The 19,332-nt window shown below is 42.8% G+C and overlaps 1 protein-coding gene across 1 annotated transcript; it reads right to left on the reverse strand.

Moving 5' to 3' along the window:
* Nucleotides 1-3,856: 3,856 nt before the first annotated feature.
* On the reverse strand, nucleotides 3,857-18,367 carry LOC115140698 (fibroblast growth factor 10-like). Its single transcript, XM_029679027.2, has 3 exons — nucleotides 17,076-18,367; nucleotides 7,077-7,180; nucleotides 3,857-4,834 (listed from the first exon to the last, which is right to left on the reverse strand). Exons 1-3 carry the CDS (start codon nucleotides 17,671-17,673, stop codon nucleotides 4,643-4,645), a joined length of 894 nt encoding a protein of 297 aa, XP_029534887.1. The 5' UTR covers nucleotides 17,674-18,367; the 3' UTR covers nucleotides 3,857-4,642.
* Nucleotides 18,368-19,332: the final 965 nt, after the last annotated feature.

Raw genomic sequence — 19,332 nt, forward strand, 5'->3', positions numbered from 1 at the left:
CGGATATTGCAACATATTTCTGTAAGGGCTACTTCCTTCAACAAATCCGATATCGGCTGAGTTGATCTATAACCGTGTGAACGTGTTGTCGCCCTCTACGGGAGGGGAGCGGTAGAGCACCAACAGTGCAGAGCCTATACCTCATTGAGCGTACTGAGTAGCGTGGAAAAAAGTCACAGGAAGCATACTTTGATCTGTCTGAAGCAAGAAAGTATGTTTAACTGGCTAATACACATACTGTATGTGTTATCTAACATCATGTTAGATGTGACGCAGTTTCTTCAGCAATGAAAGCGAGTGGGGTGTTCAAGTAATAAACACATACCTCCCATTCTGCAATAAAACTACAGATGCATCAGAGAGCGGAATCAGAATCCTGTGGATCAAACCAACCTTCACATGTGCCGCTCTCCCCCTGCTCTCTCAGTAGCTGCCCACTATAGCCATGTGTGTTACACCAGAACTCAGAAGAGGCATTCATTAATTGTTTAGCCTCCAGTCATTTTCCACTTGTTTCCCAAAGCTGGATCACATTATGTCAAAGATCATACCCCTTGCAGAAATGTGGAGACCCACTTTGATAAAAGATTACGGCCCCTATTTTCTGTTATTGCAAAATGGGTGTCTTGGAGGGAGTTCAAAAATTCACAAGTCAAGTCCTGGGAATGCGTGCAAGATGAAAGATGACAATACCTTTAGGAATCCACAAAGGAGTAATAGACTAGCTAGAGTTGGTATAGCCAACAGCAGCACTGTGTGTGTTCAGTGCAATTAGTTTAAAGGAAAGGCCGCACACACTAGTAGCTCCGATAGGGGTTAATTTTGGACTGGGCAGGAATACATTTGTTAGTATTCTTGCAAATGGTGGGGCAGGTAAGCAAACCCCGAGGGGCAGGGAAGCAAACCCCGAGGGGCAGGGAAGCAAACCCAGAGGGGCAGGGAAGCAAACCCTGAGGGGCAGGGAAGCAAACACCCTACGCATTGCACCAATACCATGATAGTTGGGAATTGTAATATGACTCATATAGCGAGCGATGCTACAATACCCTATGTTGGATTGCATTGCAACATTCAAAAGCGTTGATAATTCGTTGTGAGTCCATAAACCATAATTACAGGGACAATATGAGCAGTTCAAGCTCAAAGCAAATACCATCATGATCCCTGGCCTCCTGCAGTAGCTCCAAGCATCTTCACAGTAGCTCCAGACCAGGAATCATGGTCTCTAGTTAAATGGGATAAATCTGGGAATTTTGGAAACGGTCTGTCTTTCATGTTAGTTTTGCATGCACTTTGTGCTCTTTTCCCAATTGCACACCCTTACATAGATACAATTAGATGTTCAAAAACAGGATGAGAGAGGCACGGGACTTTCGTGGTGTTAACATTCTCCCCTTAGTCTTTTGATCTGACATCTGACAGCTGTCATTGATTAGACTATTTGATGACAATTAAAGGAGGAAGTGGGTGGGGAGACACAGTTCATAAATACTAATAATACAGGTGAAGTCGGAAGTTTACATACACTTAGGTTGGAGTCATTGAAACTTGTTTTTCAACCACTCCACACATTTCTTGTTAACAAACTATAGTTTTGGCAAGTCGGTTAGGACATCTACTTTGTGCATGACACAGTAATCTTTCCAACAATTGTTTACAGACAGATTATTTAACATGTAATTCACAATTCCAGTGGATCAGAAGTTTACACTAAGTTGACTGTGCCTTTAAACAGCTTGGAAAATTCCAGAAAATGATGTCATGGCTCTAGAAACTTCTGATAGGCTAATTGACATAATTTGAGTCAATTGGAGGTGTGCCTGTGGATGTATTTCAAGACCTACCTTCAAACTCAGTGCCTCTTTGCTTGACATCATGGGAAAATCAAAAGAAGCCAAGACCCCAGAAAAAAAATGTAGACCTCCACAAGTCTGGTTCATCCTTGGGAGCAATTTCCAAATGCCTGAAGGTACCACGTTCATCTGTAAAAAACAATAGTACGCAAGTATAAACACCATGGGACCACGCAGCCGTCATACCGCTCAAGAAGGAGAAGCGTTCTGTCTCCTAGATATTTATTAACTTACTTTGGTGTGAAAAGTGCAAAACAACAGCAAAGGACCTTGTGAAGATGCTGGAGGAAATAGGTACAAAAGTATCTATATCCACAGTAAAACGAGTCCTATATCGACATAACCTGAATGGCCGCTCAGCAAGGAAGAAGCCACCGCTCCAAAACTGCCATAAAAAAGCAGCCAGACTATGGTTTGCAACTGCACACGGGGACAAAGATCATACTTTTTGGAGAAATGTCCTCTGGTCTGATGAAACAAAAATATAACTGTTTGGCCACAATGACCATCGTTATGTTCTGAGGAAAAAGGGGGAGGCTTGCAAGCCGGAGAACACCATTCTAACGCCATCATGATGTTTGGGTGCTTTGCTGCAGGAGGGACTGGTGCACTTCACAAAATAGATGGCATAATGACGAAGGGAAATTATGTGGATATATTGAAGCAACATCTCAAGACATCAATCAGGAAGTTAAAGCTTGGTCGCAAATGGGTCTTCCAAATGAACAATGACCCCAAGCATAATTCCAAAGTTGTGGCAAAATGGCTGAAGGACAACAAAGTCAAAGTACTGGAGTGGCCATCACAAAGCTCTGACCTCAATCCTATAGAAAATGTGTGGGCAGAACTGAAAAAGCATGTGCAAGCAAGGAGGCCTACAAACCTGACTCCGTTACACCAGCTCTGTCAGGAGGAATGGGCCAAAATTCACCCAACTTATTGTGGGAAGCTTGTGGAAGGCCACCCGGAACATTTGACCCAAGTTAAACCGTTTAAAGGCAATGCTACCAAATTCTAACTGAGTGTATGTAAACTTCTGACCCACTGGGAATGTGATGAAAGAAACAAAAGCTGAAATAAATCATTCTCTCTACTATTATTCTGACATTTCACATTTTTTAAATAAATGGTGTTCCTAACTGACACAAGACAGGCAATTTTTACTAAGTTTAAATGTCAAGAATTGTGAAAATCTGAGTTTAAATGTATTTGGCTAAGGTGTATGTTAACTTCTGACTTCAACTGTATGTTTTATTGTCAAATACGCCAAATAGATGCAGTGAAATGTGGTGTTTTACAGGGTCAGCCATAATAGTACGGCGCCCATGGAGCATATTAAGGTTAAGTGCCTTGCTCAAGGGCACATCGGCAGATTTTTCACCTCGTCTGCTCTGGTATTCAAACACACACACACACACACACACACACACACACACACACACACACACACACACACACTTCCTACCCCACATACCCTGCAACAGATGTTGTTAAATAGTGCTTGATGTTGGATATTACAATGCAGAAATGTGAGATCTACAGGCTATTACATTTTTTTCACATTACTTACTGTCTGAAACAAGTGATTCTTGCTTGTTCAGTATCCATGTGACCCAAGGTCTCCTGCCATTTGGGAAATTTGCATGTAATCCCATACCAGTGTAGCTATCTCCCTTCCATTTTCATGTGGTTTCCAGTTTGTTTGGGAACTCTAATCATTAGTGCAACGGTTGCCACATGGAATATGTGGTGGGCCTGTAATGGTTGCCTTTTGTCATTACCTACCTCAGTCAGCCTGATAAGAATAGTTCCTCAGCGCGACCTGAAAGCCACACTGGGTCTCTGTGCTGTGGGTTTTCATCCTTTTACCATAACCTGTCACCTTAGAATATATCTACTTTAACTGTAGTTGAGACACCAAGCATTCTGATTGTTCTTTCAGTGTTATTGTATTAACAGGATCTCATTTATTGGGTCACATTCTCAATCATATGTGTATTTGTCAGATTTGTCAACCAGTTTAAGTTGCAAACTTTATTGATGAACATGAGAACATTTGGATCCCGAGGAGGAAATAGCAAATGTATGTTATTTACTTCACAGACATAAGGTGTAAAGAATGCAATGAAATGTTCACCTTCTTTCCACCTTCAGTTAAATATTACACAAAATAAATAATTTACTTCAACACAGTCAAAACTCAGTGGTTAAATATCATACATTAGTGTTTCCTTTCACTGTATTCACTTTTGATATGGTTCCAAGATCTCATGACCACGAGGATCTTGCTCAATTATATACATTTTTCCTGCATTTACCGATCTGTTAGGCCTTCATCTTCATTTAAGAATGTTCAGATCATTGAAATGAGAATGAGGACCATGAACAACAGTTCAATCGTTTTTTTGGATACACAGAGCCAGTGCTTCATCACTTCATCCACGAGGTGTGTGAAACAGCGTCCTACTTTGTTCCCACATGTCACACCCTCCTTCAGTCCACATCTTTCCAATGATTTGGCACAGAATATGATTCAAATTTTACCCTGTGCCACAGAAAGCACTGCACATCCTCAAACCAATAAACCATCTCAACGAAAGTCAAAAGCAGGGAGTATATGCACAGTTAATTACCTTCCTTAGAGAAAATATGTCTTTTATAAATGGTATAGTTCAGATGCTCTCTGTCTAGATTAGAGTACATTTAAAAAAATCTTTATCTGAAAGATTGTTCAGTGCTGAATAGCTCTCCCACAGGGTATGTTTAGTACAGTGAAATGCTCTTCTTCATCACACCATGATGGGGAGGAAGTGGGTGGACATTTTCCTCCTCCTTGTTTTCTTCCCTCTCAGTGGCCTCCCGTGGACACTCAGCCCCACAAACATCTGTCTCTTCTTGTTCCTCCACTCGGCTGAGGCGTAGGTGTTATAGCCGTTCTCCTCAATACGCTCCTTCAGTGTGCAGTCAATGCCAAACTCTCTCTGGAAGAACAAAGGACATTACTGGGATACATTCTCATATGTATTTGGATACTGACTCAATACATTTCATACGGAGTCAACTATTTTCAATTGTGAAGTGCATACACTAGCAAAGGATGTGAGAATACTATATTTATAGTGAATGTACTGTTCATACAAGAGTCAAAATATAAAAAATAAAATATATCAATGTTGAAATGTTTCCAGGTATTTATTCAACCCTTTATTCAACCCTACAGTGCATGCAGACCCCTTGACGTTTTTCACATTTTGTTACATTACAGCCTTATTCTTAAATTGATTTTTTTTTAATCCCACTCATCAATCTAACTGAAATCAATCAAAATCAAATCACATTTACTTATGTAAATATCACATTTACATAAGTATTCAGACTATTTACTCATTACTTTGTTGAAGCACCTTTGGCAGTGATTACAGCCTTGAGTCTTCTAGGGTAAGACGCTACGAGCTTGGCACACCTGTATTTGGGGAGTTTCTCCCATTCTTCTCTGCAGATCCTAGCAAGCTCTGTCAGGTTGGATGGGAAACGTCGATGCACAGTTATTTTCAGGCCTCTCCAGAGATGTTCGATCAGGTTCAAGTCCGGGCTCTGGCTGGGCCACTCAAGGACATTCAGCGACTTGTCCCGAAGCCACTCCTGCGTTGTCTCAGCCACTCCTGCGTTGGCTGTGTGCTTAGGGTTGTTATCCTGTTGGAAGGTGAACATTTGCCCCAGTCTGAGGTCCTGAGCGCTCTGGAGCAGGTTTTCATTAAGGATCTCTCTGTACATGGCTCCGTTCATCTTGCCCTCAATCCTGACTTGTCTCCCAGTCACTGCTGCTGAAAAACATGCCTACAGCATGATGCTGCCACCACCATGCTTTACCTTAGGGATGGTGCCAGGTTTCCTCCAGATGTGACACTTGGCATTCAGGACAAAGAGTTCAATCTTGGTTTCATCAGACCAGAGAATCTTGTTTCTCATGGTCTGAGAGTCCTTTTAGGTTCCTTTTGGCAAACTCCAAGCGGGCTGTCACGCGTCTTTTACTGAGGAGTGACTTCTGTCTGGCCACTGTCCCATAAAGGCCTGATTGGTGGAGTGCTGCAGAGATGGTGGTCCTTCTGAAAGTTTCCTCCATCACCACAGAGGAACTCTGGAGCTCTGTCAGAGTGACCATCGGGTTCTTGGCCACCTCCCTGACCAGGGCCCTTCTTCCCCGATTGCTGAGTTGGGCCGGGCGGCCAGCTCTAGGAAGAGTGTTGGTGGTTCCAAACGTCTTCCATTTAAGAATGATTCAGGCCACTATGTTCTTGGGGACCTTCAATGCTGCAGAAAAGTTTTGGTACCCTTCCCCAGATCTTTGCATCGACACAATCCTGTCTCTGAGCTCTACGGAGAATTCCTTTGACCTCATGGCTTGTTTTTTGCTCTGACATGCACGGTGAACTGAGGGACCTCAAATAGACAATCGTGTGCCTTTCCAAATCATGTCTAATCAATAGAATTTACCACAGGTGGACTCAAACCAAGTTGTAGAAACATCTCAAGGATGATCAATGGAAACAGGATGCACCTGAGCTCATAGCAAATGGTCTGAAGACTTTTTATTTTAATACATTTTCAACAATTTCTAAAAACCTTTTTTTGCTTTGTGTAGATTGATGAGGGAAAAAAGTAATTTTAGAATAAGGCTGTAACGTAATAAAATGTGGAAAAAGTCAAGGGGTCTCAATACTTTTCGAATGCACTGTACACTGTATTTATTTATCTGCATTTTGCAGGATTAAATCTCTTGACATGCACCATCTCATTCAAGTGTCCAAATGTAAAAACAAAATAAATAAACAATACTTAGTGACAAGAATAATATGGCAACTACTGTCTAACAACAACCCAATTCAACTTAGTCAAGATGTACCATGTACTGTTACCATGTACTAGAGGGGTACATTCAATAGAAATAGTTAGTTATGTAAATCGGTTACAGTGATAGATGTGATGTATTCTAATGTCTGTGTCACTTAGCATTATAGTCATTACTTGCTGACCTCCAATTTCCTCTTTGAATCATATGCACTTGGTTTGGATGGGGTGCTCTTTGAACTTCTGATAGTTTCCACTGCACCATTAGTTAAAAGTGAACCCAGCTCCAAAGATAAGAACTCTTGTGATAAAGTTGAAGGAATCTAAGTGTCTGTCTTTGAGGCTGGTTAAATGACCTCTGACTCGGATACTGACCGCTCCGTACAGCTCACCCTTCCTGCTGATAGCCAGGTAATAGTTACTGCCCAGGCCTTTGATAGCCACCACCCCCACATCCACCGACGTGATCTCCAGAATACCTGAGAACACACAAAATAACATGTATAATGATTTAGAAACAAGTGATAAACCTTTTATAAATCATTTATATTCAACATAGGGGAGGATTTAGGGGAAATGTGTAACCGTTCAGAGTACATAGAAGCTATGTGTTCTGGATCTGCTGTAGTCATAAAGATAAGAGATTGTCGAACTATCAGGAGTGTCTGCCTGTCCCTCCTTACATGAAATATTTGTTTGTATTTGTGTTGTTTATTAGGTTTAACCAAATGGGAAAAGTAAGTTAAATGTGTAGAAAAGAAGTATTGCCACTTAAAATATAGGTTTGTTAATAATCAAATATAACAGTTGGCATTGTATCAGGTATTTGGTTTCATCAAATTTATATACTTTTTTTTAAATTGAGAAAAATTAACTGATTTACTTGTAACCAGCTGAAGTAAAAAATAATGACGTTGATCCGAAGAGTAATTGTGTTTATAGTGTAGAGCCTTTCTCAAGACAAAATAATCTAGATGTGTTTTAGAAAGCCTCTAGCTGAAATCCTGTGGGTTCATAGCCAACTGTCATGCTGTCAGTCATATTTCTGTTACTCTAATACTCTAGTTCATAGCCAACTGTCATGCTGTCAGTCATATTTCTGTTACTCTAATACTCTAGTTCATAGCCAACTGTCATGCTGTCAGTCATATTTCTGTTACTCTAATACTCTAGTTCATAGCCAACTGTCATATTGTCAGTCATATTTCTGTTACTCTAATACTCTAGTTCATAGCCAACTGTCATGCTGTCAGTCATATTTCTTTTACTCTAATACTCTAGTTCATAGCCAACTGTCATATTTCTGTTACTCTAATACTCTAGTTCATAGCCAACTGTCATGCTGTCAGTCATATTTCTGTTACTCTAATACTCTAGTTCATAGCCAACTGTCATATTGTCAGTCATATTTCTGTTACTCTAATACTCTAGTTCATAGCCAACTGTCATATTGTCAGTCATATTTCTGTTATAATACTCAGTTCATATTTCTGTTACTGTTACACTAATACTCTAGTTCATAGCCAACTGTCATGCTGTCAGTCATATTTCTGTTACTCTAATACTCTAGTTCATAGCCAACTGTCATATTGTCAGTCATATTTCTGTTACTCTAATACTCTAGTTCATAGCCAACTGTCATGCTGTCAGTCATATTTATGTCCCTCTAATACTTTAGTTCATTTTCAGAGAAAAGCCTGACTAATCTCTTAAAAATGTAGGGTAGAGTTTTCATCCATCCATCCAGCCATCCTTCATATCACCCATATAAGCGTGCTTCATCTATGCAGGGCCACAGTCTACACAGAAGAACAGACTTCAGCTTAATAACTCATTTGGCATGAGGATTATAAGGAAAGCAGGTTGGATTTATTTGTGAATAGTTTGGCTCATTTGGAATATAAGCCACCAATTCCCAGTGTAAATATACATACACACTCTCACACGCACGCATGCACGTACACACACATGTATCTAATCTGACGCTGGTGTGTGTTAATGGCCCCTCTCTGGTTCCTATGGTATGTTTGACTTCCTGACACCCTCCTTCACTTCCTCTCCACACTTCCCGTGTGGTGTTGTTATCCTATCCTGACACACACACACACACACACACACACACACACACACACACACACACACACACACACACACACACACACACACACGCTGCAGGGAGTTGTCATGACGATGGCCTTTGATCAGACTGCCACAGCAGTTCCCCTCCTTCGTCCCTGATGAGTATGTAAAGCCGCCTGTGTCACTGTCAAGCTCCCTTGCTTGTGGTCAGACCGTCCAAAGGTGCCGTGTGAACTTGAAGGGGCAGGTGTCCTGGAAAAAGTGACCTTCGAAATATACTGTGACCTACATCCCTGTCTCCACATCAGTGAGGTAGCCTCTGCATTAGTTTCCAGTTCAAACAGGTTCACACCGACAGGTGAAGTGGTGGTGGGGACCATGACACAACGGCCATTGAAGATCTGAGAGTTGCTTCTGTAAGGGATTAGGTGTCAGGTATCGAGTGAGGATGTAAGACTATCTAAGGCTGTTTCTGGGCCCTCTGTAAACATGCTGGGATGAAAGGAGAGAGAACAGAGGAGGACAGATGAGCCATGACAGAGAGACAGGGAGGGGAGGATTAGAAAGACCTCAATGACCACTGATCAAACACACACACCGGAGGCTGGGGCGAGATGACTTATATGGGCGGCAGGTAGCCTAGTGGTTAGAGCGTTGGGCCAGTAACTGAAAGGTTGCTAGATTGAATCCCTGAGCTGACAAGGTCCAAATCTGTTGTTCTGCCCCTGAACAAGGCAGTTAATCTACTATTCCCTGGTAGGCCGTCATTGTAAATAAGAACGTGTCCTTAACTGACTTGCCTAGTTAAAAAAAAGGTTAAATAAAAAATACAAATACAATTTTAAAAAATCAAGTGTGTGTCTGGGACACAGAGAACACACACACACATTGGTGTGCATATTGTTGCGAGCAAGAATTGTGCACACATATACACAGTCTCTACAGCATTTCTCTATAGAGAAAAGCCACCCGTATCCACTCAGTCTTTGATGATTAATGTTCAGCACTACTGTCTACTTGCTCACTCAGGAATGATATCTACAACGGAAAAAAACTAACCGAAGCCATTAGGACAAATGTGTTTTTTGTTCAACATATTATGTCTCACAACACTCAACACCAAATGTATGTGACACTGTGTGTTATGTAGTGGTGATTCTGATACACCACACATTAAATCATGGCCGTGGGTCAACCACACATTTCCAACTGTTTATTTAGTGGAAAATGAGTTGCATGCTGGACACTTTCTCCTAATGTGTGGCTCATTTGATACGCTCTGTTTTGTAGTTACTGCAGTAAATGGTGTGTTAGGGTGGAGTAGGTGCAGACAATGCCAATGTGAATTGAAGGTGGATTCTCCACAGTGGGTTGCCAGTTAAAGGTGAATTTTCCACAGTGGGTTGCCAGGTAAAGGTAGATTTCGCCGTTTTACATGTCTATTTAGGGTAACTGGAAGTTACCTCTTCTAAAAAATGGGACAGAGTTTACAGTACAGATACACTGTAGCCAACTTGATTTAAGAATAAGGAAAACATTTACTTAGATATCTGAAACCATTCCAACTGTATCGTCATGTTGAAATATGGGAATGAAACCAATCATCTGTAATGTAAATGAGGACCACATTGAACGTAATTAGTTTGTTCATACCCTGCCCCTCTCCACGTCCATAAACATCTTCTCATCTCTTATCTCAGTGTCCCTTAGAGTACTGGCTGTGGTTTCCCTTCTGAGGGACACACACACACGCACACGCACGCACACACACGCACGCACGCACACACACACACACACGCACACACACACACACACACACACACACACACATGCGCGCGCGAAAGAGGAACATGCCAGTCCCAGTCAGGAGGCACCTCAGCACACATGACTCCCCACAGAGAGAAAGACACAAGCACATTTGGTGGCCTCCTATATTTCCCTCCTGCGCTCTTGGCAGGCTGAGCTCACACTCACACCATCCCAGCTTGGGGTAATTAGACTAATTCGTCCGCCGCCACACATCTGTTAGAGCCTCAGAACTGGTCGAGTCCACCATTACTGTTCTCAGTAAATGTGTATTCAAAATATTTTTGGCTTTTCAAATGTGATGAGATGCGACAATATAGCAAACCAGGTTATCGATAAACACAGTTTTGTCTAGTTGTTTTTTTAAGATGATGCCGTTTAAATGTGTAGCTTTAGTTAAATGCGTTTATTTTCGCAAAGCTCCATATTGCCCGGGAATCACTTCCAGCCCTCTCTCTCTGTAAGCTCCCAGCAGAATCCCAGCACGATGGAGCGACATGTGGGAAAGTTTTTCACAGGCATCCCCATAAATCTGTGGGAGGTTGGATACATGCTCTTAAACAGCCCCCAAAACCACCACCTCTACATCTGTTGAGATCTTTGCTAGCAAGGTTGGTAGTTCAAGCACAATACCAGTTGTTCCCCCTCACTCGTTACTATGCTGTAACCAGGTTTCAAAGCTCGGGTCTCAGCCTTGGACAAAAACAAACTGAACCTAAACCATATCTCCAAAAAGAAGGAGTAATAAGAATGACTAGTGAAAGATTGAAGCTGTTTTTAATCAAAACTGCTAACTTGGACTCCAGATATGCTTCAGTGCAAAAAATCAGTGCATGATTTTACATTATCTATGAAAAGATTGCCACATGCTTGCTGATAGCAAGCATTTTTAGGAAATGTCCTTTTCTAGTTTTATTCATACAGTATAACCATTATTATGTTATTATTTTCTATCAACCCAGAGTTTTTAACTGGGCATTGCCACAGAATCAATGCCATAAACCTGATGCTGTGTCATTTTCAGGGGCTACAAAGGACAGATCATCCCAGGGATCATGTCTAGGCCCTGGGCCAGAGCAGAGACTGGAGCTGCTCTCCTGTAGTATCTCTTGCCCTGTGAACCTGATAGTGTGCCAGATAATCCACACTGTCCCCAGTCCCCCCCAGGAAATGACTTTGTGGCAGCACCATTGATACTGAACACTAGCAGCTTTGATGTGACCACAATGATGTTCAACCATGTCATTCATGAATTAGTACCCCTCCCCTGCTACTGCAGTCAAACCCAACCCAAAGATAAACTTGGTCACTTTATGCAAAAGATTAGTATTATATACAGCAGTATATTACTAATACAGTGGGGAGAACAAGTATTTGATACACTGCCGATTTTGCAGGTTTTGCAGGTTTTCCTACTTACAAAGCATGTAGAGGTCTGTCATTTTTTATCATAGGTACACTTCAACTGTGAGAGAAGGAATCTAAAACAAAAATCCAGAAAATCACATTGTATGATTTTTAAGTAATTCATTTGCATTTTATTGCATGACATAAGTATTTGATCACCTACAAACCAGTAAGAATTCCAGCTCTCACAGACTTGTTAGTTTTTCTTTAAGAAGCCCTCCTGTTCTCCACTCATTATCTGTATTAACTGCACCTGTTTGAACTCGTTACCTGTATAAAAGACACCTGTCCACACACTCAATCAAACAGACTCCAACCTCTCCACAATGGCCAAGACCAGAGAGCTGTGTAAGGACATCGGGGATAAAATTGTAGACCTGCACAAGGCTGGGATGGGCTACAGGACAATAGGCAAGCAGCTTGGTGAGAAGGCAACAACTGTTGGTGCAATTATTAGAAAATGGAAGAAGTTCAAGATGACGGTCAATCACCCTCGGTCTGGGGCTCCAGTCAAGATCTCACCTCGTGGGGCATCAATGATCATGAGGAAGGTGAGGGATCAGCCCAGAACTACACGGCAGGACCTGGTCAATGACCTGAAGAGAGCTGGGACCACAGTCTCAAAGAACCATTAGTAACACACTACGCCGTCATGGATTAAAATCCTGCAGCGCACGCAAGGTCCCCCTGCTCAAGCCAGCGCATGTACAGGCCCGTCTGAAGTTTGCCAATGACCATCTGGATGACCCAGAGGAGGAATGGGAGAAGGTCATGTGGTCTGATGAGACAAAAATAGAGCTTTTTGGTCTAAACTCCACTCGCCATGTTTGGAGGAAGAAGAAGGATGAGTACAACCCCAAGAACACCCTCCCAACCGTGAAGCATGGAGGTGGAAACATCATTCTTTGGGGATGCTTTCCTGCAAAAGGGACAGGATGACTGCACCGTATTGAGGGGAGGATGGATGGGGCCATGTATCGCGAGATCTTGGCCAACAACCTCCTTCCCTCAGTAAGAGCATTGAAGATGGGTCGTGGCTGGGTCTTCCAGCATGACAACGACCCAAAACACACAGCCAGGGCAACTAAGGAGTGGCTCCATAAGAAGCATCTTAAGGTCCTGGAGTGGCCTAGCCAGTCTCCAGACCTGAACCCAATAGAAAATCTTTGGAGGGAGCTGAAAGTCCGTATTGCCCAGCGACAGCCCCGAAACCTGAAAGATCTGGAGAAGGTCTGTACGGAGGAGTGGGCCAAAATCCCTGCTGTAGTGTGTGCAAATCTGGTCAAGAACTACAGGAAACGTATGATCTCTGTAATTGCAAACAAAGGTTTGTGTACCAAATATTAAGTTCTGCTTTTCTGATGTATCAAATACTTATGTCATGCAATAAAATGCTAATTAATTACTTTAAAATAATACGTGATTTTCTGGATTTTTTTTTTAGATACCGTCTCTCACAGTTGAAGTGTACCTATGATAAAAAATTACAGACCTCTACATGCTTTGCAAGTAGGAAAACCTGCAAAATCGGCAGTGTATCAAATACTTGTTCTCCCCACTGTATGTGCTAGTATAACTGTATAATTATTGCCTGTAGTATAAAGAATTGTGAGGAGTAATGATGAGACAATAGAAGAGTTCAATAAGTTAACACCTACTAGCTTCAAGCAATGTCTTCACTATGTCATAAACACCCAAAAGAGGCATTTTGAAATTCATTGCATATTTGCCTCAGTGTCAAATAAAGACTGTGTAAAATCTATAAAGACATAAGTGTAGGTCTATAAAGACATGTATAAGTGTAGGTCTATAAAGACATGTATATAAGTGTAGGGTCTCTAAAGACATTTACAATTGAAGTCGTAAGTTTACATACACCTTAGCCAAATACATTCAAACTAAATTTCACAATTCGTGACATTTAATCCTAGTAAAAATTCCCTGTTTTAGGTCAGTTAGGATCACAACTTTATTTTAAGAATGTGAAATGTCAATAGAAGAGAGAATGATTTATTTCAACTTTTATTTCTTTCATCACACTCCCAGTGGGTCAGAAGTTTACATACACTCTATTGATATTTGGTAGCATTGCCTTAATTGTGTAACTTGGGTCAAACGTTTCGGGTAGCCTTCCACAAGCTTCCCACAATAAGTTGGGTAAATTTTGGTCCATTCCTCCAGACAGAGCGGGTGTAACTGAGTCAGGTTTGTAGGCCTCTGTCACGTTTGTTTGTATAAACGGACCAAGGAACAGCGTATGTTGAGTTCCACATAATATAATAGTGAAACTTAGCAAAACAAACAAACGAAATAACAAACCGTGACAACAGAGGTGCTACATACACTTACTCAAAACAATATCCCATAACACAAAGGTGGAGAAATGCTACTTAAGTATGATCCCCAATTAGAGACAACGATAGCCAGCTGCCTCTAATTGGGAATCATACCAAAACACCAACAAAGAAAAAAAACTAGAACCCCACATAGAAAATATAAACTAGACTAAATCCCAAGTCACGCCCTGACCTACTCTACCATAGAAAATAAAGGCTTCCTATGGTCAGGACAGCCTCCTTGCTCACACACGCTTTTTCAGTTCTGCCCACCAATGATCTATGGGATTGTGGTCAGGGCTTTGTGATGGCCACTCCAATACCTTGACTTTGTTGTCCTTAAGCCATTTTGCCACAACTTTGGAAGTATGCTTGGGGTCATTGTCCATTTGGAAGACCCATTTGCAACCAAGCTTTAACTTCCTGACTGATGTCTTAAGACGTTTCTTCAATATATCCACATAATTTCCCTTCCTCGTGATGCCATTTATTTTGTGAAGTGCACCAGTCCCTTGTGCAGTTGTAAACCGTAGTCTGGCTTTTTTTATGGCAGTTTTGGAGCAGTGGCTTCTTCCTTGCTGAGCGGCCTTTCAGGTTGTCGATATAGGACTCGTTTTACTGTGGATATAGATATTTTTGAACCTGTTTCCTCCAGCATCTTCACAAGGTCCTTTGCTGTTGTTATGGGATTGATTGGCACTTTTCGCATCCCAGTACGTTCATCTCTAGGAGACAGAACGCGTCTCCTTCATGAGCGGTATGATGGCTGCGTGGTCCAATGGTGTTTATACTTCGGTACTGTTGTTTGTACAGATGAACGTGGTACCTTCAGGCCTTTGAAAATTGCTCCCAATGATGAACCAGACTTGTGGAGGTCAACAATTGTTTTTCTGAGGTCTTGGCTGATTTCTTTTGATTTTCCCATGACTTCAAGCAAAAAAGGCACTGAGTTTGAAGGTAGGCCTTGAAATACATTCACAGGTACACCTCCAATTTACTCAAATTATGTCAATTAGCCTATCAGAAGCTTCTAAAGCCATGACATCATTTTCTGGAATTTTCCAAGCTGTTTAAAGGCACAGTCAACTTAGTGAATGTAAACTTCTGAGCCACTGGAATTGTGATACAGTGAATTGTAAATTAAATAATCTGTCTGTAAACAATTGTTGGGAAAATGACTTGTGTCATGCATGAAGTAGATGTCCTAACCGACTTGCCAAAAATATAGTTTGTTAACAAGAAATGTGTGGAGTGGTTGAAAAACACGTTTTAATGACTCCAACCTAAGTGTATGTAAACTTCCGACTTCAACTGTATATAGAAATGAAGGGTCTATAAAGACATTTATATACAAGTGTCGGGTCTCTAAAGACATGTATATACAAGTGTCGGGTCTCTAAAGACATGTACATACAAGTTTAGGTCTCTAAAGACATGTATATACAAGTGTAGGTCTCTAAAGACATGTATATACAAGTGTAGGTCTATAAAGACATTTATATACAAGTGTATGTCTATAAAGACATGTACATACAAGTGTAGGTCTATAAAGACATGTATATACAAGTGTAGGTCTATAAAGACATGTATATACAAGTGTAGGTCTATAAAGACATTTCTGTCATATTCTTGTCAAAACAAACACCAATGGTGCCTTTCCTTACTCTTTCCCATAAGCCTCTTTGATTCATTTTGTGGTTTAGAACAAGTGTAGGTCCTAAAGGAGTATAACAAGTGTAGGTCTATAAAGACTTCCATATACACTTTCCCATAAGCCTCTTAGGAACGCCTAGGAGGGGGTACACGGGATGGGGGGTGGTGTGTGTAGGTGGGAAGGGGAGGGGGGGGGGTGTAGTTTAAGTGAGCACATGTGTCTCTGGTGGTGGTTGCTTGGTTTGCTACATCCGAACACACACACACACACACACACACACACACACACACACACACACACACACACACACACACACACACTTGAGCATGTGAATGCCCGCACACAGATAGGCTCACACACGTATCTCACTGGAATAACTGTACTGTGAGAATAGGGCATGAGTACTAAACATATCCATTCATGTTTCTGTACCTCTGTAAATGAATCATATTTACATTATACTCTATTAATCATAAACCACACGGCATCAGCATTATGTACAACATGTGTGGACTTAAACGAAGCGGACTGGTTGTGTGTGGGAGCATGTTAGTGATTGACATATCCTCTCCTATCCCCTGTCCTGCTCCTGTCTAGCTGTTATCAGTACTGTTGACCCTGGGCTGTGAATACGGACAGATAACAGGTTGGTAATCTACCCCTCCTGTTTTAATCATCTTAGAGCTACCATCATTGTACGGAATGTTATGACAGGACAGATATCACAGGGACGTCTGGTAGATACAGAAAGAAGCTTCTTGTCAGGAATGTGTCGCCTAGCTCTAAGAATGTCCATGTACTGCTGGGAGACAGATCTTGCCACAATTTAGATTCAACATGCCGTATTGATGATCAATGCTAAAAAATTCCGCTGGAAACCTGTCTTTCCAAACATAACAGTAAAGTTATTCAACACAAGTCAATCATTTGAAATTGTTTCCCTTTTTCTGTAATTTGTATGATATTCTGTAGTGAAGAGTGAGGAAAGCCCTGACAACACAATCATTTATTTTCAATACACTATGGTTGAACCTCTGTTTCCCCTCTTTTACTCTCCTACTAATTGAAAAACTCACTCTTGTGGTTACTTACTGAGGGGGTCCTCTCTGCTCTTGGTCCCATTAACTCTGCCATTTGTATCGATCCGCAGGAAGAACTTCTGGAAGGAGAAGAGCTTCCTCCGCCGCACATCTCCCTGCAGGTGGTTGTAGCTGCGTATGTGCCTCCCCAGCGGAACCCTAATACCTTCCAAGGGACCTCCAGTTTCCCCAGTCTCTCCAACCCTGGATGCAGCCAGGGAACTGTTCACTGGCGCCCTAAAAGGGCTGCTGGGGCTGGGGAGCTGGGGGCTGGGGGGCTGGGGGCTGTGGGGCTGGGGGCTGGGGGGCTGGGGGCTGTGGGGCTGGAGACTGGGGAACTGGAGCCTGGGGCTGGTTGGCTGGAGCCTGCCTCTGTAGAGAGGTTGATGGCAGACAACCACAGGGAGGGAAAGGGCGAGCAGCAGTGCTAGCAGCAGAGACAGAGACAGGCTGGAAAAGAAGGACCTAGAGATAAAGCTGGACCCAGAGCCAGACCTAAACCTGGACCCAGAGCCAGACCTAAACCTGGACCCAGAGCCAGACCTAAACAAAGACCCAGAGGTGGCCCAGGCAGTGACAGCCGTACTCCCTCCAGCAGCCCATGTGGTCATGGTAGAATGGTGTGGGGAGGACTAGAAGCAACCTCACAGCCTGGGACATGCTGCTGGGGACAACGGGAGGCTGGGAGGTCAGGGAGGGAAGCCCTCCTGGAAAATGGGCCTCTCTGGTACCTAGTCTACCAGGTCTATATGCAAAAGAGATTTCCTCCTCAATTATACCTATCTGGGTTGAAAATCAATGTCTCCTTGGCTTTCTTTTGGTAGCTAGAGCAATTATTGTACTGAAAGTCCATGTATTCCAATGTTCTCTTTCACTTTTGTTCCTATACTGATGTCCTGGTAGATCAATTAAGACAAATACAAATCGATAAATAAAACAGCCTATTGTCCCACTCGTCTTATTGTTGCCAGTGTAATTGCCGTCAGTGTATTCCAATGACAAACCAGGCAGGCATCATATGTTCCACTTTTGAAACTGTTCTTCTGTCCTTAGCTGTTCCTGGTGCTGAATTTAATTCCAATCCAGAAATCCTTAGATGGCTACTCCCACAATGAAAGGTCCACTGGCATAGGGACATTCTACTATAACACTTTCTCCAGGCTCATCCCTCTGTCCCCTAAGGCCCAAACATTCAATAGCTCACTGCTGCCAGATACCCTCCACACGTTTCTAGATTTCACTAAAAAGAGAGAGATGGTCAAACAAAATGTAGTGCTAAGTCCTGGTTGGCCAGTGGGTGCCTGTGAGACATGTCCTCCTCTCTTTCTCTCTCCATGAATGAGTGTGGAGTGGACTCCTCTCCCTCTCAATTACAGTGGCTCCACCTTCACTGAGGTAACAGGCTGAGGAGGGGTGTGTGTGTTTGTGTGTGTGTGAATATGAGACTCTGATGATCTGCCCCCTCTCTTTAACTCCCACCCTCTCCTTCTCTCATTCTCTCTCTCCACCACCCACCTCTCTCTTTCTCTCCCTTTCTCTTTCCACCACCCACCTCTCTCCTTCTCTTCCTCTCTCTCACCACCCACCTCTCTCTTTCTCTCTCCCTCCCCCTCCAGCTCCCCCTCCACCTCTCTCTCTCTCCCCTCCACCTCTCTCTCACCCCCTTCTACAATCTCTCTATACCCTCCACCTCTCTTTCTCCCCCTCCCCATCTCTCTCTCCCTCCACCTCTCTCTCTCTCCCCTCCACCTCTTACTCTCCCCACAATCCACCTCTCTCTCCCCTCCACTCTCTCTCTCCCCTCCACCCTCTCTCCCCCTCCACCTCTCTCTCCCCCTCCACCTCTCTCTCCCCCCCACCTCTCTCTCCCCCTCCACCTCTCTATCCCCCTTCCCCCTCCATCTCCCTTCCACTCTCTCTCCCTCTCCACCTCTCTACATTCTTTCTCATTCTGTCTCTCCTTCCACCTCTCTCCCCCAACTCCACCCCTCTCTCTCTCTTTTTCATTCCCAAACCAATGCCTCCCAATACACTTACCCTGCTCTCATTTCCCATCAACCCTCTCACATATGGGAGTGAGTCGGGTGCGTGCATGAGTGAGAATATGGGGCAGGGGTGGAGGTGTGAATGAAGACCAGGGTAGGATAGGATTTATCTGGGTTGATAGTACAGGGGTGGAGGTGTGAATGGAGACCAGGGTGGGATAGGATTTATCTGGGTTGATAGTACAGGCATGGAGGTGTGCATGGAGACCAGGGTATGATAGGATT

Source organism: Oncorhynchus nerka, linkage group LG13 (assembly GCF_034236695.1).
Source record: "Oncorhynchus nerka isolate Pitt River linkage group LG13, Oner_Uvic_2.0, whole genome shotgun sequence".
Taxonomy (NCBI): domain Eukaryota; kingdom Metazoa; phylum Chordata; class Actinopteri; order Salmoniformes; family Salmonidae; genus Oncorhynchus; species Oncorhynchus nerka.